Raw genomic sequence first — 27,652 nt, 5'->3', positions numbered from 1 at the left:
GGAATGGCTGTGCCTCTGCGTTTTATTCTCTTCCTCTTTGCCACAAAATCAGCCGTGGGGCTTGGGAGTTTCTGTTTGTTTGTTGTTGTTTCTTTTGAGACTGAATTTTGCTCTTGTTGCCAAGGCTGGAGTATAGTGGCGCCATCTCAGCTCACTGTAACCTCCACCTCCCGGGTTCAAGCAATTCTCCTGCCTCAGCCTCCTGAGTAGTTGGGATTACAGGCGCCCAACACCACGCCTGGCTAATTTTTGTGTTTTCAGTAGAAACAGGGTTCACCATGTTGGCCAGGCTGGTCTCAAACTCCTGACCTCAGGTGATCTGCCTGCCTCGGCCTCTCAAAGTGCTGGGATTCCAGGCGTGAGCCACCACATCCAGCCAGGAGTTTGTTTGAACTAATGCCTGTATAACCTTGTCTTTGTCATGACCAAGCGCCACTTACAGCAAAAAGTGTCCCTCATGATCATTTATTTGTGTATATATATGTATATTTTGAGACAAGGTCTTGCTGTGTTGTGTGTGTGTGTGTGTGTGTGTGCGCGTGCGCGCGCGCGTGCGCACGCATGTATATAAAATATGTGTGTGTGTGTGTGTGTATATATATATATATATATATATATGTATATTTTTTTTTTTTTGTTTTGAGACAGGTCTTGCCAGAACTCCTGGGCTCAAGTGATCTCCCACCTTGGCCTCCTAAAGTGCTGGGATTATAGGCATGCTCCACCACGCCCGGCCTAAGACCACTTATTTGTCTCAGGTCTTGCTGCTACTCCTTGGTGAGAGATACCAGAAACAGAACACACCATACATGTGCTGGAAAAACATAGGGTCAGAAAAGGAAGAATCTCGTGGAGTCTTGCACATTGGAGCCATTTGAGGGACCGAGTCCCTAGCTTAGCACCAGATCACAGAGGAACTGCTTTTTTCAGTTATACCAGCATTTTAAAATTTTTAGTCTGAACTCTTCAGTCAGCCCCACCTCCTGTGTACCCTTCTACCTCTCCCTTATCACCCTAGCAGGTCCCTTCGACTCAGTCAAGGCTGTGGGCATTTCCATCTCTATACTGACTCTCGACGTGGAACTCAGTGACATCCTCACTTGTACGGTCTCCTGCTTTCACATCTACTCCTGTGCATAAAGACCCCTGGGGAAGAGTGGCTTGGATAGAATACAGATCACGACAAACTCAGAATCCCAAAAGAGACGTGGAAATGTTGAAGGCATGTCTATGAGAGTGATCTGTAACAGATTTGAGTGGAAGGTGATGTTCTCGGGTCCAGTCTACCAAGTTCTCAAGTCCAGGATGTGAGAGGCAATTTCATGGCAACATATAAGAAAAAATATTCAGCTGTGCATGGTGGCTCATGCCTGTAATCCCAGCACTTTGGGAGGCCAAAGTGGGAAGCTTACTTGAGCCCAGGAGTTCAAGACCCACCTGAGCAACATAGCGAGACTCTGTCTCTACAAAAAATTTTAAAATTAGCCGGGTATGGTGGCATGCATCTGTAGTCCCAGCTACTGAGGAGGCTGAGGTGGGAGGATCACTTGAGCCCAGAAGGCCAAAGTTGCAATGAGCCATGGTCATGCCATTGAACTCCAGCCTGGGCAAGAGCACGAGACCCTGTCTCAAAAAAAAGAGAGAAAAAAGAAAAAAATTACTCCATTTGAGATGACCGCAAGTTAGTTTGTGTCAGCCTGAATTAGGTGTGATTGCTGTGAAAGCTAATCGGGTCTTGAGTGCTGGAGGGAAGAGTAGCCTGTTTGCCAAGAGATGTGCTGGTCTCTGCTCTGCATAGGTTAACACTTAGTTGGGACATTGTTTTCTGTTCTTTCTGTTTGTTTTATTTTGTGTGTGGGGGGGGTGGGGGGATAGAGACGGTGTTTCTCCATGTTGACCAGGATGGTCTCGATACCTTGACCTCGTGACCCATCCACCTTAGCCTCCAAAAGTGCTGCGATTCCAGGTGTGAGCCACTGCGCCTGGCCAACACTTAGTTGGGGCATCATTTTCTGTTCTTTTAAGAAGGATATTGGCAACCCGGAGCATAAACAAGGTATTGAGTCATATGAGGAATAACGTAAGGATGAGAAGGCCAGAAGAGAGAAAGCTTGGAGTTCATGTAAGCCAGTTTTAAATGCTTGAAAGGACTCTACGAGGAAAGTGTGTTAAGTTCTTGTTTCATGTGATTCCAGAAGGCAGCAGTGAGAAGTTTTCACTCAAGTCCGGAGAGAACTATGAGTTGTTCAGAACAGAACTGTTTCTGCCTTGGGAATGTAATGAGTTTGCCATCACTGGAGGTGTGTAAGCAGAGGTTTGACAGAGACTTAAGATGTTAGGAACCTGCTCTGTGGTGCTCAGTCAGCCTCATACAGGCCCTGATGCAACCACCAAATCCTGGAATGTCAGAGCTGGGAGAGACCCTCTATACTGGGCTCTGATCCAGCTCTTTGATTTTACAAATAAAAAGGATTTTTGCACTATGTTGGTGCCAAATAAATACTCCTTTGTCGTTCACTGGGCTTTATTTAGTGAAGTTGACTACAGGAAAAAGCCCATTCCAGCATCTATGGAGCTTACCTTATGATGCCCCTAACTTGGCTGCATCTGTGGGTGCTGCCTATGCCTCAGTGTCACAGATGGTCTCAGGCCAGACGTCCAAGTCCTGTGAGTGTGGCCCAGCCCGCTAACAGCCAAAAGGTTGTGTCTCAGTGAGCTCGTGCTGGAAAGCCCCACTCCCAGCAGGTCTGCCCTGGCCTTGGTTCTTGTGGCATGTGACTCATTACCTGTTGGAAGCCAGCTCTTCTCCCGGGGGTGATTTGAAAGGAAGGAGGAAAGGCCCACTTCAAAGTCCCTACCACTCCCATTTTCCCTGTTACATTTGCAGCCCAGTGTTGGCCAGGCCTGGGAACTGGGTAATTTCTAGTTACAGCTCAGATTCCCGGAACAGGTTTCCATCCCAGGTCTCCACGCACGCCTCAGCTTCAGACACTCCATAAAGCTTTTGGAGCTGAAATCTTTTTTCTTTTCTTTTTACTTTTGTGAAGTAGGTCATTTTGAGTGTGAAGTATTATGTTTTGCCTTTTTTCTCCTTACCCCCAGAAGTCCTGTGGTAGAAAAGTTACGGACATAGAATCTATATACGCGACTATGACATTATTCAACTGGAAGAGTGATTTTCAGGGAAAAACAACCTTAAAAACTCTGAGAAGAAGAGAATTACTGGCATATTAGGCTTTTAGCCGATCCATGTTTAGGGACCAAGGCGATGATAGAGGAAAACCCAACCAGATGTTTAATTGTAATCAGCTGTGCTGATAAACAGCTGGCCTCATGGAAAGGCCTTGCCCTTGGCTCCTGGCTCCTTCAGCTCAGAGGTGCCCTCTGGTTTGCCAGTCTCCTGGAGTTTTGAAACCTATATCTGCCTGTTGTGATCAGCATAATTTCACATGGTAGGACTTACAGAGCCAACTCAGAGTGGCTTAGTCCCAGCTGACCAAATGCTCTGCCATTCTGTTTGCCTTTAAAATGTTAATCTTTGCCGGGTGAGCTGGCTCATACCTGTAATCCCAGCACTTTGGGAGGCCCAGGAAGGTGTTTGAGACCAACCTGGGCAACGTAGCAAGACCCTGTCTCTACAAAAAAATAAAAAATAAGTAGCCATGCATGGTGGTGCACACCTGTGGTCCCAGCTACTTTGGGAGGCTGGGGAAGGAGAATCACTTGAACCCAGGAAGTTAAGGCTGCAGTGAGCCATGATTGTACCACCACACTCTAGCCTGGACATCAAAGTGAGACCCTGTCTCAAAAAACTAAAACAAAACAAAACAAAATGTTAATCTTTGTTAGGAAAGTCTTAAAAGCCACCAGGACCATTGGTAAAATGGATGACACTCAGTTGAAGGAGTTAGCTCTTTGGCAGACACCAGCAAACAGGTGACTCCAGCACTTTGCTCCCAGTCATTTCCGGGTGGATCTGTCATTTCACCCCCTCCCCATCTTCCTGGAGCTTCTGAGCCCACCTCTTCACCCCCCAACTTCATGGTTCAACACTTGTCCAAGCAGATTTCTCCGCAGTCTTTCCGAGATAGTCCCTGTCTTGTCCCGGCCACTGGGAGCCCTGATTTGAGTGTGTCATTCAGCCTCTTGACTGTGGGTACTGATTTCAGCCCTATGCTGCTTTCCATTTAGGAAGGAAGCCTAGGAAATGCCCGTGCTTTTGTCCGTGAGCCTCCATGTTTTATTTTTTTGTAGAGGCTGGCCTTGAACTCCTGGGCTCAAGCAGTCCTCCCACCTCAGCCTCCCAAAGTGCTAGGATTGCAGGTATGAGCTGCTGCACCTGGCCCCGGGCCTGCATGTTTAAAAGAGGTTCTTGACCAGGCGCAGTGGCTCACGCCTATAATCCCAGTACTTTGTGAGACTGAGGCTGGCGGATCACTTGAGGCCAGGAGTTAGAGACCAACCTGGGCAACATGGTGAGACCCCGTCTCTACTAAAAATAAAAAAAAATTAGCCAGGTGTGGTGGCAGGCCCCTGGAAGCCCAGCTACTTTGGGAGGCTGAAGCAGGAGAATCACCTGAACCGGGAGGTAGAGGTTGCAGTGCGCTGAGGTCGTGCCACTGCACTTCAGCCTGAGCAACAAAGTGAGACTCTGTCTCAAAAAAAATAAAATTAAGAGTTCTCCCTTCTGCCTCCTTGATCAGAGACCTCACTGCAGGGACTTTCAGGGCTTTTCCTGGAGCCCAAATCAGCCAAGCTGTGGTAGTCAGTCCTGGGCCCATTCCTCCCTCCCTGCAGAGTTGGGAATTTTGAAATTGTCAGGCATGGGCAGGGGCCAAGGCAGGGCGGGTGAATTCTTCTGCAGCCTGCTCTCAGCGCCTGGCCACATTTGATCATTCTCTCACATGGACGTGCGAGGCCTGAGAGTGAGTCGCTGGCGATGGCAGAGCCACCTTATTGGAATAGCATGTTAGCATTTAAACAATATTAATACTATTTGACTCATTAAATATACAAAGGCCAGTTAAAGTGCTTCCATGTGTGGGCTGTTAGTTCTGGCGGGCAACTCCTCAGATGGCTTCATGTGGTTTCAGACAACATTTTAGCACATTCTTAAAATACCCACAAAAGCCTTTATGTAAAAACTCATAAATGCAAACCACATAAAAATTATTTTTTTCCTTGTTTCATGTCGTTATGATCAAAGTACAGTAGGTAAGAAGTAAATTTTCAAAAACGTGTTGTGGTCCCTCTTTAATTAATGCTTCACGCGCAGCGCAAGGCCATAAAGCACGCAGTGGGGGTGCTGTCTGTGCGCCCGGCAGTCACCTCCCACTGAAGGTGCCCGGAGCCGTCCTGACAGCACTTGCCTGAGAGGCCGGTGCTTCCATGCGATTCTGAAACTGGCCTTAATAATTGGGCAGTCCTCTGCTACCTTTGTCTCAGGATGTCAGGTTGAGACTTGTGGCTGCTCCAGTCCCTGGAGATCCCTTTTCGTGAATGGAAAGCAAGTCCATTCTTGAATTATTGTGGTGTTTGAGCTGTACCTGCAGGTGCCAGGTCTCAGCACGTCTGACTCACCTCAGAGGGAACACCCCGATTCAGAGAGGGAACAGATTCAAAGCAAGAGACCAACCGCCCCACCTCTAACTCTGCCACCATTGTTTCTTTATGAAAAGTCAGATCGACGGGAAATGAGGATACTACCCAATGGAATATTGTCCTTGCTATTAAAAATGATTATGGAGATCATGTGGCTCCGTGGAAAAATGCACATGATTCCGTGCCAAGTGAAAACAGCCGAATTCAGCGTGGTACTCTTGCTGTGCTCACGGTTATATAAAAGTCATGCATCTGGACTGGAAGGGAATTTGGAAAAATCAGATTTATGGGATAAGTTGATTTATGGTATTGTGGGCTAATTTTCAGATTTCCTTTTTTTAAAAAACAATAATGTTCTTGCAGTAAGCTTTTAAGTTGTGGGTAAAAGAATAGTAACCCCACAAAGAGGTCACAGTTGAGCTTGCATTTTTACCTCCCCTTGCCCCAGCATTTGAAACATTAGACCTGGTCACTGTGGCCCGCCAAGGAAAAGCTGCCCACAGTGGGAGCCAGGCCACGGGGTGGGACGTTGGACTGGAAACGGCTGGTTCCACCTTATAAAACTTTAATGCGGTTGTTTTATTTTTCTGGAAGAAACGGAGCACTCAGGGATGGGTTTGAGGGGAAGCAGCCGTAGGCCACCTGGTGCTTTTGAACTGGTCCCTGGATAGTGTCAACAAGGGCTGTCAGGCCATCGGGATTTGTCCTGGTTCCCCTCCAGGGCAGCCTGATCTGCGTCCCCCCAGTGTCCCAGCACGCAGAAAAGAGCAAGCCATGGGCAGGCATGGCACCGCAGCTCTGCACAGAGCTGTGAAGGAGCGGAAGGATGAAATGCCTGGGCTGCAAGCCTTTCCAGAACGACCAAAGGAAAGAAGGAACGATTGGCCCATCCTTCTTGCCAGCACAAGAAAAGCCACAGTTTTCAAAGTGGGTGTTTCTGTTTTATTTTTTTTTGTCCCCCACTGCTTATGTGGGGCTGCTCTCCCTGTAAGCCGACTGAAGGGGAAAACCGTGTGCTAGAACCAACCCGTCTGTCGCCAACATGAAGGGTATGAGCAGGTCTGTTGAGAGCTGCTCTTCCCTCAGTAGTATTGATGTGCCTCGTAAGTTAACTTGCGAGAATCCAGGAGAACAGGCCAGAAAGGCCCACAGAGCCCACGCTGCCAGTCATCTGAGCCCTACTAAACCCCAGGTCCAGCAGGCGCGGTCAGTCCTTCTCCAGGTGTTTCTGGAGCATTCCAGAAGTGCCTGGTCTATCCAGCTCTGTGTGGGGCTGATCCAGACCAGGAAGGCCCTATGGAGGTAGATGGGGCCTTGGGCCCTGGACCAAAACACTCATCTGCTTACCTTCCTTCGCCCTAAGTTAGGGGAATTTGGAGAGAGACTGAAGTAAAGGAAATGATCTTCTGAAGTGGGGTCCCTGAGTGCCAATGTTGGTCAGTTTCCTGGACCTCACCTGTGCCAGCAGGGAGCCCTGGGCCCCACAGGTGTGTCTGTTCATCCAGTGGTCCTTGTCCTCTCGTAGGAAGGGTGCCTGTGCTGCACCTGCCAGAGCCAGATCCTTCCCCACCTGCACAGTGACCAGCGATTAGCTCAGCAGCTGGCAGCGGACACCTCCCTCCCACAGGTGTTCCCTGAGTGACTCTTGTGTCAGCCAGGCAGTCCTGCCTTCATCTGCCTCCTGCAGACTCACCCATGGGAGGCATGGTGGTGAATTCAGTTTGATAGCTTCATCGCAGTGGGCGGTCCAAGAGGGAGGAATGGGGCAGATGTAGTCCTACAGCAGGAGCTGGCCTCAGCCTGCCTGAGGGAGCCCTGCAAGGGAGGGCCGAGGGTAGCCCACCTGAATCAGCCCCCTGGGTGCTCCGCAGGTCTGCGGGTTGGAGCGAGGGCAGACCAGCCAGGGCACCCTGTGTCTTACCAACACAAGCAAGAGATTCTCATTCTCCTGGGAGGGTGCTTTGCTTCCTTGATCTGATGGTCTCTTAGTTCCATTACACTCTGGTGTATTCGTGTACTGATTTTTTACAAAAGCTTTTTAGTTTGGAATAGTATGACTTACTGTAAAATTGCAAAAAAAAAAAAAAAAGGAGGTGGAGTACAGAGAATTCTTGTATACCCATCACCCACATTCTCTAAATATTAGTTTACCATGTGTCTTTTTTGTTTTATAATAGCTTTGGTGAGACATAATATATAGATACATGTTAACTTCTAGTACTTAATTTTAATAATGAAAACAATAATGACCATTTGGCAGGTGTCTAGTTTCCTAATTGTTTTTGTCTCTCAACAGCCCCAGAAAGTAGATGAAGTCCCTAAGGCCCATGTTCACACAGCTGGTGCCTTAGTAAATAGTTGTTGGGTGCATGTGTGCCTGAGCATAGCTCATAGCTGGGGGTGCTAGAGCTGTCACTGAGTCTGACTCCCCAAGCCTGTTCCCACCCAGTGCACCATGCTGCCCACCTTCCAAGCTGTGTGGGGCTGAGGGAGTGTGCTCTCAATACACCTGCCACTCTGGGGCTTAATAGGGGTCAGAGAGGCCTCAGACTTTCTGATAAAGATGTGCTCACCATGAGAGATGAGATTGCCCACCACAGTTGGTTATCAGCAGAGATAAGATTCCTCTCTTTGGGACTTAATTGGGATTGGAGAGGCTACAGACTTTCCCCACAAGAAATGAGATTTCGCATGGTCTCTGTTGGTTATCAGCAGCATTTGCGGTTCCCATCAGCTGACCCCACCCCTTGACTCTGCTCATGGCAGCCCCAGTGAGCCACAGTAGTTGACCTGGGTCGGTTGAGTTTGGGATCCCAGACTGATTCCCTATTTTCATCTGGCCTTTTTTTTCCTTCTTCTATTTGATCATAATTAGAAATGTTTCTGGGCTGGTTGGGGGGTGGCTCACACCCATAATCCCAGCACTGTGGTGGAGGCCAAGGCGGGAGGATCACTTGAGGTCAGGAGTTCCAGAGCAGCCTGGCCAACATGGCAAGACTCCATCTCTACTGAAAATACAAAAATCAGCCTGGTGCGGTGGTACGCACCTGTAATCCCAGCTACTTCGAGAGGCTGAGGCCAGGAGAATCGTTTGAACCTAGGAGGTGGACGTTGCAGTGAGCCAAGATGGCGCCAATGCACTCCAGCGTGGGTGACAAAGCGAGACTTCATCTCAAAAAAAAAAAAAAAAAAAAAAAAAGATGTTTCTGTATTGACTCAGATTTGAGGAGGAAGCTCTGTCTAAAGCTGAGCCCTTCGTTTCCAGCTAGCACTTTGTGGGAAGTTGCTCCAAAAGACCAGCAGGAGCCCTGGTCTTCCGGACTCAGGAGGGATCAGGATATAGGGAGTTTGTTGCTATCTTTTCTCATCTGCCCTATAAAATATCCCAAAAGACAGAAATATCGAACAACCGTGGTCACTCCGGTGGCCTGCATGGATTATCACTGGATGTCACTCGCTGTACTGCGTTCTTTATCTGGAAGGAGTGTGACACCCAGAGAGGTTTAGTAATCTAAAGACCACAAAGCTAGAGGAGGTGGCAGAGCCCAAACTCAGATTCATCTTTATGACACTAAACCTACTATTCCCCCAAGGATGCTGCACCACCTCCCCCAGCGAAAGGACGATCAGAACACACCCAAGGATCGGCTCCTACAACCGTTGCAGGGAGGGCCCCAAATCCCAGACAGGTGTTCAGGTGAATCTTTGCTGAGCAATAGCCTGGGACCCAGGCTGATGATCTGTCATTTAACATCTAACAGGCACATTGGCCTGTTTCCTGCAGGTATTTTGAAGGCGGCGTCTCATCTGTCTACCTCTGGGATCTGGATCATGGCTTTGCTGGAGTGATCCTCATAAAGAAGGCTGGAGATGGATCAAAGAAGATCAAAGGCTGCTGGGATTCCATCCACGTGGTGGAAGTGCAGGTACTGCCCCCCAGCAGCTGGTGGCCGGGGCCAATGAGTATAGATGGCACACCAAACAGTGCAGCCCTGCTCTCCAGCAGATGCAGGGGGAATGCTATGATCTCTGAACCCCTGATAATTCTGAAAAATGTCTCAAAGCCATTTGGATAAAGATAAGTCAAGATTGCAGTAGTCATTGATGATTAAGTTCCCAAAAGAAATACACAATTAGAAATGTTGTCCCTTTAAAAACCAGTCAGGGTTTTATAAGAAAAATAATATTGTGAGGCCAGGTGCGGTGGCTCATGCCTGTACTCCCAGCAGTTTGGGAAGCTGAGGCGGGCAGATCACCAGAGGTCAGGAGTTCAAGAGCAGCCTGGCCAACATGGCAAAACCTCATCTCTACTGAAGACAAAAAAATTAGCCAGGTGTGGTGGCGGACGCCTGTAATCCCAGCTACTTGGGAGACTGAGGCAGGAGAATCACCTGAATCTGGGAGGCGGAGGCTACAGTGTCTAAGATCACAGCACTGCACTCCAGCCTGGGCGACAGAGCCAGACTTTGTCTCAAAACAAAAGGTAGTATTTTGATAATGACCTAGGAAGGGAGATGTTAGGATAACCCTGAATTTAAGGGGCCACTTCAGGCTCTCCCCCAGCTCAGCAGGTCTCTGTCTTGTCCTTCCAGGAGAAATCCAGCGGCCGCACCGCCCATTACAAGTTGACCTCCACGGTGATGCTGTGGCTGCAGACCAACAAATCCGGCTCTGGCACCATGAACCTCGGAGGCAGCCTCACCAGACAGGTAGAGTTACTGCTCCTAGCCACTTGCCTGTGCCCACCAGTGCTGGCCTCAGTGCTGACCTGCATAGATGAGTGAGCAGGGGCCCCATTTAGGATAAATGTGTTCAGCGAGCTATAAATCCACCATCCAAGTAGGTAGGGCTTCACATTTTCAAATGAAAGCCCTCTAGGCTGTACATGGTTGCCCACAGCTACCGACACCCTGCTAGCCTTCTGCTGAGGGAGGCCAGGTGCTGGCCGTGGCTCCTCCTTACCCCACAGGGCCCCACACACCCCCATGCTTCAGGCTCACGTCGTGCTGTAAGAAGCGGTGCTTGGCTCTGTTTGCTGTCTCTGTGGCCATTCCCGGCCCATCAGTCAGGCCAGCCTCTGGAAGCCGCTTACCTGCTGCACCTTGCTGCCCTCAGCCTAGTCCAAGGACCAGCATCAGCATCACCAAAGAGCTTGTCAGAAAGGCAGAAATACCTGGCCCCACCCAGACCTGGCAAATCAGGATCTCCATTTTCACAAAATTCTCCAGGTAGTGTGTGCACATTGAAATTTAAGAAGTGCCCTACTGGTTACCTCTCTCTTACCCATCTTTTGTTTGGGTATCACTAGCAACCCTTTTCTACGGCGTTGCTCCCAGGTTCTGTCTGAGGCAAACTTGGACTTGGACCGGAAGGTCCTGCCTCCCCTGAGCAGACTTGCCTGCACTTCTACTGTAGATGCTCCCATAAGCATCTAGGTGGGTTTAAGATCCTTGTATAAGGGTCCATGTTCAGGCCCCTTCAACCCCCATCCCAGGAGAAGGCCTTAACCTTCTGACGGTGTAGTGCCACCAGATGCTTGGCGTGAAGGGGAAAGAGAAAGCACAGACCAAGCACAACTGGGCTTCAGAAGGACCCTGCTTTGCCTTCAGCGAAGTCGGTATCAGCAGAAACCACATGGCCTTGAGAGCCTCAGGAGGGAGCCACTTTGTGAAAGGATGCCCTTCCATTCTCAGTTCCAGTGGTCCCTGACTCCACTGTGAGGATTCCTTTTAACGTCAGAGAGCTCTTTCAGTAAGATAATTATGCTCTCGATAGCTGTGAATAGAAAAAATATGACCGAATGGATCAAGGTAGTAAATCTTTTTTTTTGGTGAGACAGTGTCTTACTCTGTCACCCAGGCTGGAGTGCAGTTGTGTGATCTTGGCTCACTGCAACCTCCGCTCTGGGTTCAAGCAATTCTCCTGCCTCAGCCCCACAAGTAGCTGGCATTACAGGCACGCACCACCATGCCCAGCTATTTTTATTTATTGTTAGTAGAGATGGGGTTTCACCCTGTTGGCCAGGCTGGTCTCCAACTTCTGACCTCAAGTGATCTGCCCAGCTCGGCCTCCCAAAGCACTAGGATTACAGGCGTGAGCCACCGCGCCCGGCCCAATGTAGTAAATCTTTTAAGTAAATTTGTATTCTGCCAGTTACAACATCTACATGCATTTAAAAAATATGGTTCAAGGTGAATGACAGCCATCATGCCTGGGGACCCCCTGCCCCCACCTGTAGAAGCTCCACTGCCTCTCCTGCGTCAGAGGGGCTGGAGACCAGAAAGGATGTTGGGGTCCTCTTTTTGGCCTCTGGGCAGGGATGTCCCGGTCCCACCCCAGAACTATGCACTAGTGCTCATGGGGGCGCTTTGCCTGTTTGCATGGAAGTGGACTCTGATCTTTCAGGGGCCATTGGCTGGGGAGGAGCAGCCAAACTCCCAGGCAGCCAGCTCTCCTGCAGCTCAAATCCCCCCACATCCTGCCACCTGGGGAGTGGGTGGAAAATCCTCTCTGTATCCAGAGACTGCTTCCTGCACCACTTACCGCTCCAGGCTGTTGATAATTCCACCTGGTTTACAGTGACCTGGACAAATATTTAATCCTTAGCCCTCCCAATAGTTTAAATCAGAGCTGTCAGCCCATGGCCAGAGCCTGGTTCTGGCTTGCTGTGAACAGTGTCTCCTGCCAAACAAGACCCAGGCCTGATGAGTGCCTGTCCTCAGCACACCTCAGCCAGGGCTTCGGACCGTGTTTGCATTGCCTTTTGCTCTTGGGGCTTTAATGAGGAAATTCATGCTCTGTCATCATTCTAATGGCCGATCACATAATTCATTTGCGGTGCATTAAAGCTGGGGCTGGGCTCCAATGTAAGTAACTACAGAAGGGGGAAGGATTGCAATGAGGTAGACAAATCTAAGTTAATGATGCACAGCTTCTGAGCAAACAGAGGAAGTGAGGGTTGCAGAGCTTGGCTACAGGTCCCAGAGGAGCCTTGGGAAAACGGCTGTGCTTGCTGGGCTGGGTGGTGAAGGGCTCTGGGAGAGGTGAGCAGATCAGTGTTAGTGTGAACCTGCATGCTTTGCAGCCTGTCCCCTCTGGTTAGATTCTAAGCAAGGTCCAGTTAGTCCCATTTAACAGGTGAGGAAGCTGAGATTCAAACTCAAATAAATTGCCCATATAACTTTTTTAAAAAACTTTTTTTTTTGAGACGCAGTCTCACTCTTGGTGCCCAAGATGGAGTCCAATGGTGACATCTCGGCTCACCGCAACCTCTGCCGTCCGGGTTCAGGCAATTATCCTGCCTCAGTCTCCCAAGTAGCTGGGATTACAGGCATGTACCACCACGCTTGGCCAATTTTTGTGTTTTTAGTAGAGATGGGGTTTCTCCACGTTGGTCAGGTTGGCCTGGAACTCTTGACCTCAGGTGATCCACCTGCCTCAGCCTCCCAAAGTGCTGGGATTACAGGCATGAGCCACCGCCCCCGGCTTGCCCATATAAATTAAATAGTAAGACGCAAAGCCAGGATGTGAACCCAGATTTGTCTGGTGAGAAAAAAAAATGCTACTTTCTGCCACACCACACTGTTTTGGTCTTAATTCATCCCCTGTGCCTGCCATTTGATGACTGCTAAATAAACAGTCAGACGGAAGTCAGGGGCAGTCAGCTCAGTGTAGACAGGACACTGTCTCTGCAGCCAGCATGAGCAGCTGCAGTGGCCATGTGGCCTTGGAAGCAGGCAGCCTCTGGAAGCAGGGCAACCCTCTAGAACCCACATGGGGTCGGGGCTCCCTGGGGGTGTGCTGAGCAGCGCTGCCCTCTGGACCCCTCCCGTGGCTGTGCCTTTGTCTTTCAGGATGACCTCCTGCAGAAAGCCACTTGGCCACAAGTGGCCACGGCGGTGCCTTCACTACTAGAAGCAGTCAGGGGGGCTTTGAGGTTTCTAGGGAGTCCAGTGATCTGATCACAGCTGTGTTTTCAGAAGGTGGCTGTGCCAGCGGCCTGGGGAAAGCAGTTAGAGTCATCCAGGAGAGAAGACATGGTGGTCAGTGCAGAAGCTGGTGTCCGTCCATCCGAGGCAGGAGGTGGCAGGGACAGAAACAGAGAGCGGCAGGGGAAGAAGGGCGGGCTGGGAGGCGTTCTGGAGCAGAGTGGTCGGACTGGGCCACAACTGAGAGGTGAGGTGGGGTCAGATGAGAGCCCCTCACTCGAGTTCTTCCTTACACAGTCATCTTGACAACCTGGGCTGGGCTTTTCCTCTGGAAACTTGGCCTCATCCAGGTCACCCACGCTCACGTGCCCCACATGTGTCAGGAAGGAAGGCTGCTTGGTTTTGGAGCCATCTCCCCAGGCCCACAGTGCCAGGCCCTGACCCCAAGAGCCCTCCCAGCCAGCATCAGCACCCTCAGCAAGACCCCGTGGGTTCCCAGTTCTCCCAGCGTCCTGTGACCCAGCCTGCCTCACCTTGGCAGCAGCCACAGCTGCCCTTCCCCGTGTGTGGCCCCGGGCGCACCCTCATCTTCCGGTTTCCCACGGCCCATCTAGGGAAGACCACTGGCTTTGGCTTACTGGCACCTCCAGGGGTCCCTTTTGTGGGCACACCAGGTTGTGCCCCGTGCCCACTCGAGTCCCAGTGTAGGCAGCTGATGGTAGGCCCGTGGCCGGGGCAGAGCACCACTCTCCTGGGCACGTGTGACAGAGGTGGAGAGCCTGAGCTGTGCTTGCCAGCCAGCGAGGACACAGCTAGCATGCAGCGAGGCCACGCTCCCTCCCCCAGCGCTGCCTCCCTCACTTTCGCCTTTTATTACTCCCACCCACTACCACCAAAAGACATGTCTAGGGACGTCTACTGGAAGACAAGGTGAATAGCTAAAATGTTCTGGCAAATTCCTGCAGCAGTGGGGCCGTCGGAGAGGTGAGCCACAGGTATCATGGAGGCTCCTTACGGCCAGGTCATACCTTCCTACCAAGGCTTGTGGACATGTGAGGGCTGGCAAGCAGAAGGTGCCCTCCGGCACACTGCCACGTGGGCCCCCGTAGGAAGGCTGTGGAGCAAGTGAAAAAAGGCTGCCAGCCCCGAGTTCCAGAATAGTGAAAAGGAAGTCATACTGAGGGGTCACGTCTCCTGTGTGACAGGAGATGTCGGAAAGAGGCGAGACTGTAAATCTCTGAAGAGAATTCCAAGGTTTCCCATCTGGGGACGAGCCCTGCAGATGTTCCTTTGATATTTTTTCAGCTTCTAAATATTTAGAAATGAAGGTGGAGTGTTTTGCTGAGTGGGGAGATCAGGCGGGTCATTGGCTAGTGAGCCCTCTCTCCCCACTCAGCAGTAGACGCCCACAGTATATCTTCAGGCAGTAAAAGCCCAGCAGAGTCTCTTGCCTGTGTACCCTAGCAGGAATGTCCTCTCTGACTTATGCTTGGCAGTTAGGCCAGGCAGTATATTTTCGTCACAGGGAAGAAGCCCATCGCCCTTCCAGATGGAGGGAACAAAGGGTGGGCTGGGCCCGACTTGGCAGGCCCAGGAGAGCACGCTCGCTGGGGAGGTCTGGTTGCAGCTGCAGACATGCTCCTGGTGTCCTGTGGGGCTCCTGGGTTCAGGAGTGGAGATGCTTGAGCAGCGCAGCTTCGAGGGGCAGCTGGGTTTTTGTCAGATGACCTGGGGTAGAGTGACCAGTGCCTGGCTGAGAAGGAAAGCTGGCATGAGACAGGCTCCCCACAACCATCCCATGCTGTGAAGGGCAGAAACAGGAGGAGAAGGGACCGGAGATCCCTGGCAGGAGGCGGCTGAGGCAGGGATGGACCCTGCTCAGGTTCTCTGAACCCTGGATTGTGGTTTGTCCTTCAGTTTTCTGGTGGACAGAAAGGATGTAGATGAAATTGAGGCAGCAGAGAGGTCTCATAAAGGGAAGCAGGTTTCAGAATCACCCAGACCTTGGTTCAGATCCCAGCCCAGGATCTATCCAGCTCTGTGACCTAGACAGACCACTCCACGTCTTTGAAACTCAGTGTTGATAATGCCCATTTTGATGATATGATAATTCCAGCACTTTGAGAGGCCGAGGCAAGAGGATTGCTTGGCCAGGCGTTCGAGACCAACCTGGGCAATAGCTGCACTGTCCCCTCCCCCCAACAAAACAAAAAATTAGCCGGGTGGGGTGGTACCTGCAGTCCTAGCTTCTTGGGAGGCTGAGGTGGGAGGATCACTTGAGCCCAGGAGTTAGAGCTTATAGTGAGCTATGATCACATCTCTGCATTCCAACCTGGGCAGGAGAGCAAGACCCCGTCTCTAAAAAAACATAATAAATTTTAATTTTTTTCAAAAAAAAAAAAAAAAAAGGAAAGATCACTGTAGAGTAGAAATAAAAAATGTTTTTACACAGCATTTTATGTTCAATAAATAACTTTTGCCAGGTGTGGTGGCTCATGCCTGTCACCCCAACACTGGGAGGCCATGGTGGGCAGATTGCTTGAGCTCAAGAGTCTGAGACCAGCCTGGGCAACAAAGTAAGACTCCATCTCTACAAAAAAATACAAAAATTAGCCAGGGAAGGCAGCATGCACCTGTAGTCCCAGCTACTCAGGAGGCTGAGGTGGGAGGAAGGCCTGAGCCTGGGAGGCAGACGCTGCAGTGAGCCGTGATAACCACACCGCACTCCAGCCTGGGCAGTACAGCCAGACCCTGTCTCAAAAACAATGAAAACAACAACTGTTACTGCTACTATCACATATCTTGCAAGGAGAGACTTTTAGAATATGTACAATTCTAGATTCAAAATTTTCCTAAACCAGGCAACCCTAACTTTCCCTGGGAGACCGGCTGACCACCATCTTCTGGCCTGGCTGCACATCGAGTCCTGGCTAACCCACAGTGCAGGGTGGCGACCAGGAGGACGCCAGAGGCCAGAACAGTCGTGGGGATGGAGCTGTGCTAATGACAGCAGGTGACATCTGCCGTTCTGGCAGGCCCCGCCCTGGGCCTTACATTTGTTTATTTAGTGCGAGGTAAAGGTGAGGAAATGGAGGCAGATGAGCCTGGGCCTTTCCTCGGGGGCTGCAGCACAGCAGCTGTGGGGCCTCAGAGCTGTTGAGTGGGGGCCGTGCTGGAACATGCTGCGTGGCAGTGGGAGGTGCAGTATACCCCGCCCTGGGAAAAGGCTGCTGGTTTTGGTTTCTAAACCCTTGGCTGTGTTAGGGCCGTGGGGAGGAGGAGAGGTGCCTGCTGGGGATGCGTGGGCCAGGCTCCCGCTTCAGACTCTGTTAGAACCACCTTGTGGAACATCTGTGCAGCCACAGCACATTAAAATGTTTTCCTTCTGGCAGCCACTTTTATAAGGATGTAATAAAATGCGCATTGCACAGATCCTTCTATTTTTGGTGGGTCAGTATTGCCAGCGAGCTGACCCTGACCAGGTGTGGAGGGGCGTGGGCAGGCAGGCAAAGGCTATGGAAACGTGGCCGGATGCACTGAGCCCTGTGCCCCTCGCTTCCCAGGTGGCGTCTCCTTCCCGCCCCATCCCCTGCGTGGCCATTGACGTGGGCTCAGCTTCCCTACCATGGGCTGGGGCCCCTGTGTTCTGGGGAGTCTGTCTGCCCCTGGGGACAGTGCTGCACACGGCGAGACCCAGCAGCCTTCTCCACCTGACCTCGTCTACCTTTGGTGGCCAGAGGGTTTCGCCTGTTTGTTGGAAGATGACTTGATTCTGAAACACAAAGATGGGAACCAAGAGGCCGAATTGCTGATGTGACTGGACTTGCCCTGATGACCCCAGGTCTCACTTTGGGCTGTTGGTGTCCATTTAAAATGGGCCCCAAAGTGAGCTCAAAGCCCTCATCCTTTCCCTGGGGTGGCAGGAATCTGCCCGCTGCATGGAGCTGGGGAGGAGAGACTCTGATTTGCTGGAAGGGCCTCATTCATTTCCATCTGACCCCCAGGCTTCCCTGTCTGCAGGGCTGACTCCACCCAGCCCTGAGCCCAGGCACCTTGACCACCTCCACGTAGGGGAGAACACACAATCCCTGGGGGTCGGCATCCAGAAGTTCTTTCTGAAGATGGGTGGATGGAGCCCTTCCCTCCTGAGGGTGCTCCCCAGCTCCTGTTCAGCAGACAGCCCACCGCATTGTCTTAGCAGCAGCGTTTTGCTAGTGGCAGATGATGTTCCACTCCCAAGCAGGTTCTGGACTGTTGCTCTCACCTGGACCTCCTCTTTGTCAGATGCCACCCCCTTTCTCAGACCCCTTGGTGCCATGGAGCACATGGCTTTGTGAGCAGATGCCCGTCAGGGACAGCTCTACCAGAACAGACCGAGCCCAGCACGGCGAGCTGTGATGTTCTCTCGCTGCTCGGTTCCCCCTCTGCCATCTGCAGCGACATAGGTGAGGTCTGTCCCCTGGCAGACAGCAGGCCTTCAGAGCCCTGCCAGAGTCTCTTAGGTCTCCCTCACACACCCACATCCCCTGTCCCCAGGCCTGGACAGCCCAGCTCTTTCCCATTTCTTGGTGTCAGACCTTTTCAGTAGTTGAATTCTAACTTGTTCAAATCTTTTAAAACCCAGTGCCTGAGCAGGGTACAGCAGCACGCGCCTGTAGTTCCAGCCATGTGGGAGGCTTAGGTGGAGGGTTTCAGGAGTTCCTGTCCAGCCTGGGTGACACAGCAAGACTTTGTCTCTTAAAAAAAAAAAAAAAAAAAAAAAAGGGCCCCCAAAATAAGCTCCGGCCCCGCAACTTTTGCTGGGCCGGGACAGAACAGAGAGAACCACTGCCTTCCCCAGCAAGCGTTGGAACCTGGCGTCAGCAATGTCTTCGTCATGTGATGGGGTGGGAATGCTGCCCTAATCCGGGCACGAGTAACAGTGTCATTTATGCACCTTCATGTTGCACAGAAGCTTTCCTGGCAGCCACATCGCGTCCTGGTCAAACTTGAAATTATCTAAAAACCACACATCTCTTCATAGGATCTGTTTGTAAGTCAGCAGTTCCCCATTTTGTACTCCATGAAATGCGCACCTGAGCCTAAATACCTGGTTTGCATTTGCCCAGGTACATTTAACTGGCGTGCTGAGGTAGGAAGAGCAGAGGTGTCAGAATCTAACAGTGCTGTATGATTCTTGCATCTTTAAGCTTCAGTTTCCTTGGGCTTAAAACAGGGTTCCTAGGAAGATGAGGGAGCAAGGTGGCCGCCGCCTGGCTCTGTTCCCAGTAGCTGCGCTCGCTCTGTAGCTAGCCTGGGTTTCTGGGTTCTGTAGTAACCCTCTGACCATCTCAACCCTTGACACAGTCGATAGGTTGCCGGTAATTCTCTCAGCTGGGCCTTCAGTTAAATCTTGGACAAGCAAATTGACCAAAGGCAGGTAGAGACTGCTACAGGGTGCCACATCACATATGCAGTGCATACATCGTTCTGTGCCAGTGAGCTGACCCTGACCAGTTATGAAGGGGAGGGGCGGGGGTGGGCAAGGGGACTGGAAACGTGGTCAGCAGGCCTCCACCATGCCCCTCCTCTCAACCACAGGAGCAGGATGGTAGATGGGAACCTGCCAGAAGGATGCAATCCTATTTAAGTAGTTCTGTTTTCCTTCAGCCCAGCATCCAAACCAAAACAGGAAAAAAGGTGTTCTCGTGGAAGGGCTTGTTCACAGTGAGCCTGGCTGGCTCCTCGTGATCTCTGACTTTAAAACGTGCCAGCATATGATTTTAACAAGACCATCAAAAATTGTTATCTGGATCGGTTTCAAGCTAGCGTTTACTTGGCAGAGTTTATTCTTCCTTATTTGACAAAAGTCAGGTCGGCCGGGCACAGTGGCTCATGCCTGTAAAACCCAGTACATTGGGAAGCCAAGGCAGGTGGATCACCAGAGGTTGGGAGTTCAAGACCAGTCTGGCCAACATGGTGAAACCCTGTCTCTACTAAAAATACAAAAAAAAAAAAGCCAATTAGCCAGGCATGGTGGCAGGCACCTGTAATCCCAGCTTCTGGGGAGGCTGAGGCAGGAGAATCACTTGAACTTGGGAGGCGGAGGTTGCAGTGAGCCGAGATCATGCCATTGCACTCCAGCCTGGGCAACAAGAGGGAAACTCTGTCTCAAAAAAGAAAAAAGTTGGGTCATCCACTGGCGCCCTCTAGTGTCAAGGGTTGCAGTCACAGGTTGGGTTTGCCCAAGCCTGGAAGCCTGGTTGTTGACAGTGGCTTGGTTCTCTCCTGCCCTCTGCTCTAACCGGGTCCTTTTTCTCCTTTCCCGGGTCTTTTTCTCCTTTCCCAGCCTGAAAGTCATTCTTCCTGATGAGGAGAAGAAGAAATGGGTGAGAAGCAACAGGGCCCTTACCCTCTGAGCACAGTATCTGCCCTGCCAGCCTCTCCCCTGTTCTCTGGGTTCTAAAGAAAGAACCCCGCCCTTTGCTGGCTTTTTTTTTTTTTTTTTTTGGTTTGAACTCATTTTGAGCTCCACCCCTTCTGATGCTGCTCTTTTCTTCCTTGATTATTTCAGCTTCCACATTTCATTTCAACAGCACTAGTCATGGTAGCTGCGTATTCTTATCTTCAGTGTAGTAATGTTGAGCATTTACGTGCCTAGCACTCTGCCAGGCACCCTGTGAGTCACGGGACAGGCACATCTCTCCTTAAAGAATTTATATTCTTGTCAGGGAAATAAGGCTTCAGAGAAGAAAAACAATCGGGAGAAGTACCAAATTCCTTCTCCTCTGCCTGCCTCCATTGCCTCCCTCCTCCTAGTTGAGATGATTGGGTCAGAGCCAGCTCTTCCTGGGCTTGGGAAGAGGAGATGGGGCTCGAGCTGCTGCCGCACCCCTCACAACCTCAGAGACTGCATTGAGACTCTCCTGCTTAAACTCCCCTCGCAGAGTAGAATGAACCGGCCCTGGAGCAAGGAAGGGTATGACCCAGGCTCTGCCATTGCCACCTGCATGACTGGGGGTGAGCCACTGCGTCCCTCTGGCCTGGAGTCTCTGTCAGAGGCTGTCAGTCCCTCTCTGTGCGACCTGCAGCAGGTGGCATCACGAAGCCGCCATTTGGGAGCAGGAGGGCATGGGAGCAGCACAGAAGCTTCCCCTGCAGTGTCAGGCGCTGAACCTCAGGTGGATGGCCGGGGCCCAGGCCTGGGCCTGTCAGTAGAGGCCTGAAGACAAACTGAGCGAGTCTTCTCCAGGTGGCTCGGGTGAGCTGGTGCCTGCCAAGGGCAACCACCCTCACCCTCCCTGCCGTGACTCGGGGCATCTGCCTGCTCTACCTTGGGCAGCAGCAAAACCTTCTCCCTTGCAAGTGGGGGCTCTGGGCTTCTGCCGACTGGGCTCGTTATTGTCTGAAACTGAAGTCATTTTGTTTCAGTTCCCAGGCTGCAAAAGTGACCTTGTCACACCTGCAGCTGGCTCCATGGCGGGAACAACAGGCCCTATGCAGACCATGGAGGTGGGCTGTGCTGTCCGCCATTCTCAGAAAACTCTGGCTCTCTCTGACTTGGAATGCTTCTGTATTTTCAGATGGAGAAAGATGAAACTGTGAGCGACTGCTCCCCACACATAGCCAACATTGGGCGCCTGGTAGAGGTGAGTGGCCTGGGCTCTCTGGGCTCCTGTGTTGACCCAAGGTGGTGACACTGCACCCCCGGAGCCACTGTGCTGGCCGCTGCCTCCGCTGCTTTGTCCTAGCTCCGCAGCAGCCGGCAGAGCGGGCCTTGGATTTTCAGAGCCTCTGATTTGGATGCCAGCAGGCTTCCGGACCACCTCCTGCTCCACCCCCCAAACCTGAGCTCCCAGAAGACTCTGCTCAGGCACCGGTGCTGGGGCACGCTAGGTCTTGTCTGCCCTGATCACCGGGATGTGAATGGGCCCTGCACTGGGAGAGGAAGCAGGTCCCAGGAACACCAGTGGGCCCTGGCACAGCTTCAGTTTCGGCTGCCTCGGCCCTCCTGTCACCACGTTGTTTTAGAAGGAGGGGCGGTGCTCTCCGGTCTCACAGAATTGCTCACAAAATTAGTGGGGAGCCCGAGGGGTGATGATGTGGTTTAGACCAGCTCCCAGGCATGGGCAGAGTTGGCCGCCAATACCTGGGTATTGGCTTCCTCCCTGCCTGAGGACAGGAAGGCACCTGGAGCACAGATGGCAGGTGGGGTCTTGGCAGCGTGGAGGGCACTCACCTGTGCCCCAGGACAGGCCTGTGCCGCCCTCCAGTGGCCACAGCGGGGACTGCAGGGCTGGCAGGCCGAGGGAGGGCATGGGCCCGGGGTTCCTGACCATTTTGCCACATCCCTTCCAGGACATGGAAAATAAAATCAGAAGTACACTGAACGAGATCTACTTTGGAAAAACAAAGGATATTGTCAACGGGCTGAGGTAATGTACCAGAAAGCACAAGCTTTAGAAGCAGAAAGAGGGATTTGAATCCTGGCTCTGCCAGTCCTGGCTATGTGGCCCTGGGCCCGGGTTTCCTCGTTTGTAGCCCGCAGCACCCCTCTTCTAGGATCGTTATGCTGATCTGGGGAAGTAAAGTACTGGTGTGTCATCTGCACCCTCAGTAGCAGCTATCGGTCCCTACCTGCACTGTTGGTTTTCTGGGGCACATTCACCCTAACGGCCATTGGTGCCCTCGCCCCAGAGCCTCCTCAGGCCTGCAGTTTGTTAGTCCCCATGCAAGAATGTGCCCAGCCTCTCCAGCCTGGGCCTGGGGGAGCCACGAGACCACACCCCGGGCAGCCTGGCTGCCTCTGACGGGCCTGTTCCCTGAGACAGCAGAGTGCAATATGTAGGCAGGGCCTCGGCCTGGGCCTTCTCAGGGGCCCCGGCCTCTCTGATGTTCTCTGCCAGTGCTCTGCTGGCAGTGGCCAGTGTTCTGCACCGTCCCACCCACCTGATGCCCTCGGCTCTGCAGTGTCAGCCTGAACAAAGGCCGGGGCTCTCTGGACCCTCCAGGTCCATGGTGGGCAGAGCCAGAGGCAGGCCTCTTGCATGAGGATGGAGCCCAGTGGGGGCAGTAAAGACGGCTGTGGAGTGAGCACTGGCCTTGGAGTCAGGAGGCCGGGATCTCCCCTAAGCTCTGTCATCCTGAGCTGCGTAGCCTCTGGCACGCCACGAAGAGGCCCTTGTCCGATGGAGGAGGCAGGGTCAGCTGAGGTGATGAATCTGGAGCACGCTCTGCAGTCGCACAGCACCTTGTGAGTCCGGGCCGTGCTGCGCCCTTGGCGCCCAGCCCTCTCACCCACTGCCATGGGAGAGATCTCACAGCCCAGCCCAGAGGAAAGGCAGGATGCCGCTCTGGGGCGGCCCTGGCTCGTGGATTGGGGTGGGTGACAGCTTTCAGTCACCTGCTCCACAGTTTTAAAACAGAGGCGGCGTCCTCCTTGGGCCAATGTCTTCCTGATCTCCTACCCACCTCAGGGAGGCTTGGTCTTCATGACATGTGGTGGGGTCAGAGCCCCGTGGTTCCAGGCGTCAGGACGGCCACCTGCAGCCACTGCCCATCCACACCAAACACACTTTCCCTCCTGGCCAACCTGCACAGTCCCCAGGCAGTGGCCGGGAAGTGGGGGAGACAAGCGGAAGAGCCGGTAGGGTGGTGGTAGCAAGCCCCTGAAACCATGACCACTGCCCACGGCGATGCCGCTGCACAGCCCGAAGCCGCCGAGGCACCCCCCTTCCGCCTCGTGGGTCTCCCTGAATTTCCTCCTCAGCTGTGGCCCCCTGCGTTCCCTGCGTTCTCATCGTTCTCTTCCCGCCCGCCCCACTCATCTTGAACACTCTCTGTAGATCTGTTGATGCTATCCCTGACAACCAAAAGTTTAAGCAGTTGCAGAGGGAGCTCTCTCAAGTGCTGACCCAGCGCCAGATCTACATCCAGCCTGATAATTAAGCCGATCCAGGTACCCTGTCTGAGAGCCGCGAGACCCTCCCCACTAAACAGGACTCACCAATCCGCCGAGACCCTGCTGGTCCAGCTGCTGCTGCTGCGCAGCCATTTAAACCACCACTAACCCCCACGTGTGCCCCTGGCCGGTGAGCAGCCGCATTCCTGTGGAGCCTCGGCCCCATGTGACACGGCACCTATCACGTGTGTGTTCTTTGCACTCTGGGCAGAGGCTGGGTGTGGGGGAGACAGCTGATTATTTGGCTTTTGCTTCTGAAGAAGCCCAGGCAGAGGGATGGCTGCTGCCTCTCCAGCAGCAGCCACTTGTGGGTACCGGCCTGACTGTCCCCAGTGGGGGTCTGCCTGCCCGCCACCCCCCATGCTTCAGAGGAGCCTCTGACGCTGGTGCAGGGGTCTCAGAAGCCAAATAAGCCCCTTGCTCAGCAGCGCATTGGCTGTCTGGGGCTAGCTGACTAGGAAGGGGTGACCTCGCCCTCTGCTCTAAGTTTCTGGGGTTGGAGGGCAGAGTCAGGGCTGGACTCCACCCTGGCCGGCCCCGACGCACTGCTGGAGCTGCCTGGATGCCCAGAGCCGATGCGGCCAGGACCAGCATAACCTTCCGCCCTAACGAGCTGCAGCTGTCCCTTTAAACAGGTTACACTGATGGAAAGGAAAATAGTCTTACTTGTTGGTAATGGCCAAGAACCATGACTTGAGCTTGTGACAGATCCAGATGCAGGGAAGGAGGCAGCATCCCTGGAGAGCAGGAGGGAACCTTGTTTGTAAAAAGAAGGCATTTGGAATCCTGCTGGCTGGGGCTGCAGAGCCCAGATCCAGGGGCTCCGCACTGAAGGCCCACCCCAGAGGGGGTGCAGCGGGCTTTCCAAAGCGGAGGTGGGGTCAGCCATTTAGAAAACCAGGCGAAGCTGCTTTCCCAAGCCGTGGGACTTAAGTGCACCAGCCTGGTCTGTGTGTACCAGCTTAAGGTCCAAGACTCCGGTCAGCCTCGTGGTGGGGCCATCAGACATTTCCATCATGGCATGGAGAAAAAGACCCTTTTTAAAGTACACGGTGGTGGTGCAGTTTCCTGGCCGCCCACTGGGGGCGTCCTGGCATAGAAACCCTGGCAACCAGGTCTGCTTAGGACCGCTCCTCCCTCCCACAGAGTCCAGCACTGTCTCCAAGCGCTGATTCAAGGTTGCTTGGCCGTGACCTTCCCAAGCTCTGCCCCTTAAATGAGCCCCCTGCTCCTTCCGCCCTCTACCATTTCACTTCTAACTTCCTGTGTCTAACTTGATTCTGGCTCTGGAACTTTCTCCTTTGTGGGGTCCAGCCAAGACCTGGCGTGCTCGGCTCTTCCTTCCCAGAAGAGCCGGTGACCACCCAGGTGCAGGGTCCCGTGCGCTGCTGCTTTACCCTCGCATCTCCCGCTGGCCGTGTTGACCTCCTGCTGAGAGCTTGGCAAGAAGCCCTTGGGGGATTGGCTGAGATTTGGAGCCTGAGGGCCATGGGGGCTGATGCTTTGGCCACCAGAGCTAGGGATAGTCCCGGGCAGATATTTAGAAACATGTATTTCCCCAGCATGAACCAAAATGTCTGCATTTCCCATGTGAGTTCTTTCGGTTGTATGCAGCTTGCTTCCAGGTCTTGTCTCTGGCATCTGCTGAGTGTTTTGAGGGCTCTTCCTGTGGCTTTTAGAGATTCGGTAGCCAGAACGCAGTCCAGGGTGCTGTTGCTTCTCCCGGGCCCTGCTTCACTTCCCTTGACCCATTTTTGCTTTTGGGGATTGATTTTTCTGACGATTCCTTCCCATGGCTAGTATGAGTCAAACATGAGAGTCCGGCGGAGCGCACCCTCCGTAGCACTCCCCCTGAGCAGCCCTCCGCCTGCTCTTTCCACTGCTTCTCAACTGACACAAAACCAGTCCTTGCCTAACCAATATGTTGGGTAAATTTGACAAAATGATCAGAGAATTGCTAGGGGGGGCATTTTTCTGAGCCTCACTTTCCTCATCTGGAAATTGGGTTAATGGCTTTTTTTTTAAGCCTTGACTTTGTTCTGTTGTTGTTGTTGTTGTAGAGACAGGGTCTCACTATGTTGCCCAGGCTGGTCTCAAACTCCTGGCCTTAAACGATCCTCCCTCCTTGGCCTCCCAGAGTGCTGGGATTACAGACTTGAACCACCACATCCGTCCAGGTCGATAATTGAGACTCTCCCAGGAAGCCCATGATAATTAAAGGAGATAATATATGTGAAAGGCCTTTTGTAAGCTGTTAAATCGCCACACACCTTCATTGTTTCTGGCTTTATTGATGAGGGTCCCCACACATAGTTGAAGGCAGTCGCCTTGAACACTTCTCCACAAATCCAGGATTTGACAGCAGGGATCCCAGCGGCCCTCGGCTCTCCTGTGCCGCCCTTTGCAGTCCAGGCTGAGGGTTTTTCTGGGCCAAGTGAACAGCGGATGGTGCCTCACAGCAGAAGCCTGAAAGCCCCTGCTGCCTGGGCCACGAACGCAGTGTGCTCAGACACGCAGAGACGCTGGTTCTTACCCACTCCCAGGGGTGGGCTCACGCTGCACCTTGCACTTGGGGGGTGAGGAATTTTCTTCTGGGCAGGGTTGGGGCGAGGGGGAAGCTTTTACAGAGAAACCTGCATGGCCTCAGAGTCCTCGCCTCTTAGCCCCTGGCCTGAGTCCCCAGCCAGCAACCCGGGGTGGCAGTTCTGAAGCAGAGGGGCTTTGTTCCATTGTGCTTGGAAGCCCGGAAGCCACCTTGTGGCTCAGGGACATGGGGGCCTATACACAGAGGAGTGAACTTAGAGTTCTAGTGACTATGGCTGGGTCCCCGGAGGCCAGGGGCAGAGATGAGCACCTGTCCCTGTAGGCTGTATGCCCCGCAACAGGGCCTGGCAAGGTGCAGAGGGTGCAGGTCTCGGCCATGTGCCCCTTTGCCCCTCTCTGAGGGGGCAGATGCCCAGCCCAGTGGCCCAGAGCCTCACCCCCAGAGGTGGGTCCATGCAGCACATCAGCCAGGCACCGGCATGGCGGCCCCCAGGCCCCCGCTGCCTCACGCATCCCTGTTGAGTCTCATGATAATGCCTTTCCTCCCTTGCAGGTCTGTGCAGACTTTTGCAGACAAATCAAAACAAGAAGCTCTGAAGAATGACCTGGTGGAGGCTTTGAAGAGAAAGCAGCAATGCTAAACCTCTGCTTCACGCTAACCAGACGCCGTGCACTCGTTAGAGTCCTTTCTTAGAAAACTTGTTTTCTGCTCCCTCCCCTCGTCCCTTCCCTCCCCACAGGTCACATAACAGCTGCATCATCGACCGCACAGCGCCATCTCTCCCTGAGAATAAAGCCCCATAGCCACCCTCCTCCGGCTCCGAGCCTGCTTCCGCCACACCTCGCTCTCAGCTCTCTCCACATTTCCATAGAGACCGTGTGGTTTTTGTTCACCCGGGGACCCCGTCTTCCTCCCCGTCCCCACATTTATAGGCATAAAATCCACTGTCTGCCAGCCTCCCTTCCCTCCCACCTTTTTGTTACATTGGTGTAAAAAATGTAAAACAAAAAAATTTTATGAACTAACTGTGGTGTGTGAAAGAGAGAAGAAAAACTGGAAATCTGATTCCGTGTGTGTTTGGGAGTTGCTTGGGGTTGGGGGTCATGGGGAGAGGGGACAGCTCTGGGAGCAGAGGTGGCCCGCGGTGCCGTCCTGCGCAGACTCGCCCGTCCCACAGAGGCTGCGGGGTGGGGGCTGGGGGGGGCGCCGACCGTTCCGCTCTTCCAGCCAGGTGCTTTTCTGTCAATTTCTATGGAATGCAAAAGGAGGTTTTTGTTTTATTTTGTTTTTTTGTAAAGCTTAAGAAAAAAAATCTACATCTTATACTTGAGCCTCCATACTTTAAAAAAAGAAAAAAAGAAAAAAAATCAATAAAAAGAAACTGGGACGCAGTTAGCTCTGGCCTTCTGTGTTCCTTCTCGCCGGCCTCACTTTCCAAGCACGTGTGGCTTTGGCCGTGCGCTGGCTCCAAGCGGGGACACGTGTGGGCCCCGCTCACGGCAGCAGAGGAGGCATCCAGACCCCGGCCCCACCACCCTGAGGACACACCGAGTATGTGATTAGGTGCAGGGTCCCCCTCCCTTTCTGCTCTCGCCCTTGGAGGGCAGGGGCACCAGCAAATACCGTGTGCTATCACTG

The 27,652-nt window shown here is 52.7% G+C and overlaps 1 protein-coding gene across 2 annotated transcripts in view; it reads left to right on the top strand.

The window, feature by feature from the left end:
- Positions 1–27,409, top strand: part of CAPZB (capping actin protein of muscle Z-line subunit beta) — a 151,450-nt gene extending 124,041 nt beyond the window's left edge. Inside the window, exons 5-10 of one of the 2 annotated variants that reach the window (XM_032300635.1) lie at positions 9,386–9,527; positions 10,194–10,310; positions 21,092–21,157; positions 21,867–21,943; positions 23,354–23,466; positions 26,567–27,409. In XM_032300635.1, the coding sequence (XP_032156526.1) occupies positions 9,386–9,527; positions 10,194–10,310; positions 21,092–21,157; positions 21,867–21,943; positions 23,354–23,456 (505 nt within the window). In that variant the 3' untranslated portion in view covers positions 23,457–23,466; positions 26,567–27,409. The remainder of the gene's footprint in view (positions 1–9,385; positions 9,528–10,193; positions 10,311–21,091; positions 21,158–21,866; positions 21,944–23,353; positions 23,467–26,566) is intronic. The other variant, XM_032300636.1, reaches the window with a different exon arrangement.
- The last annotated feature ends 243 nt before the right edge of the window (positions 27,410–27,652 follow it).

Source organism: Sapajus apella, unplaced genomic scaffold, assembly GCF_009761245.1.
Source record: "Sapajus apella isolate SASKATOON/1434 unplaced genomic scaffold, GSC_monkey_1.0 scaffold43, whole genome shotgun sequence".
Lineage (NCBI taxonomy): Eukaryota > Metazoa > Chordata > Mammalia > Primates > Cebidae > Sapajus > Sapajus apella.
This window is presented reverse-complemented; position numbering and strand designations above follow the sequence as displayed.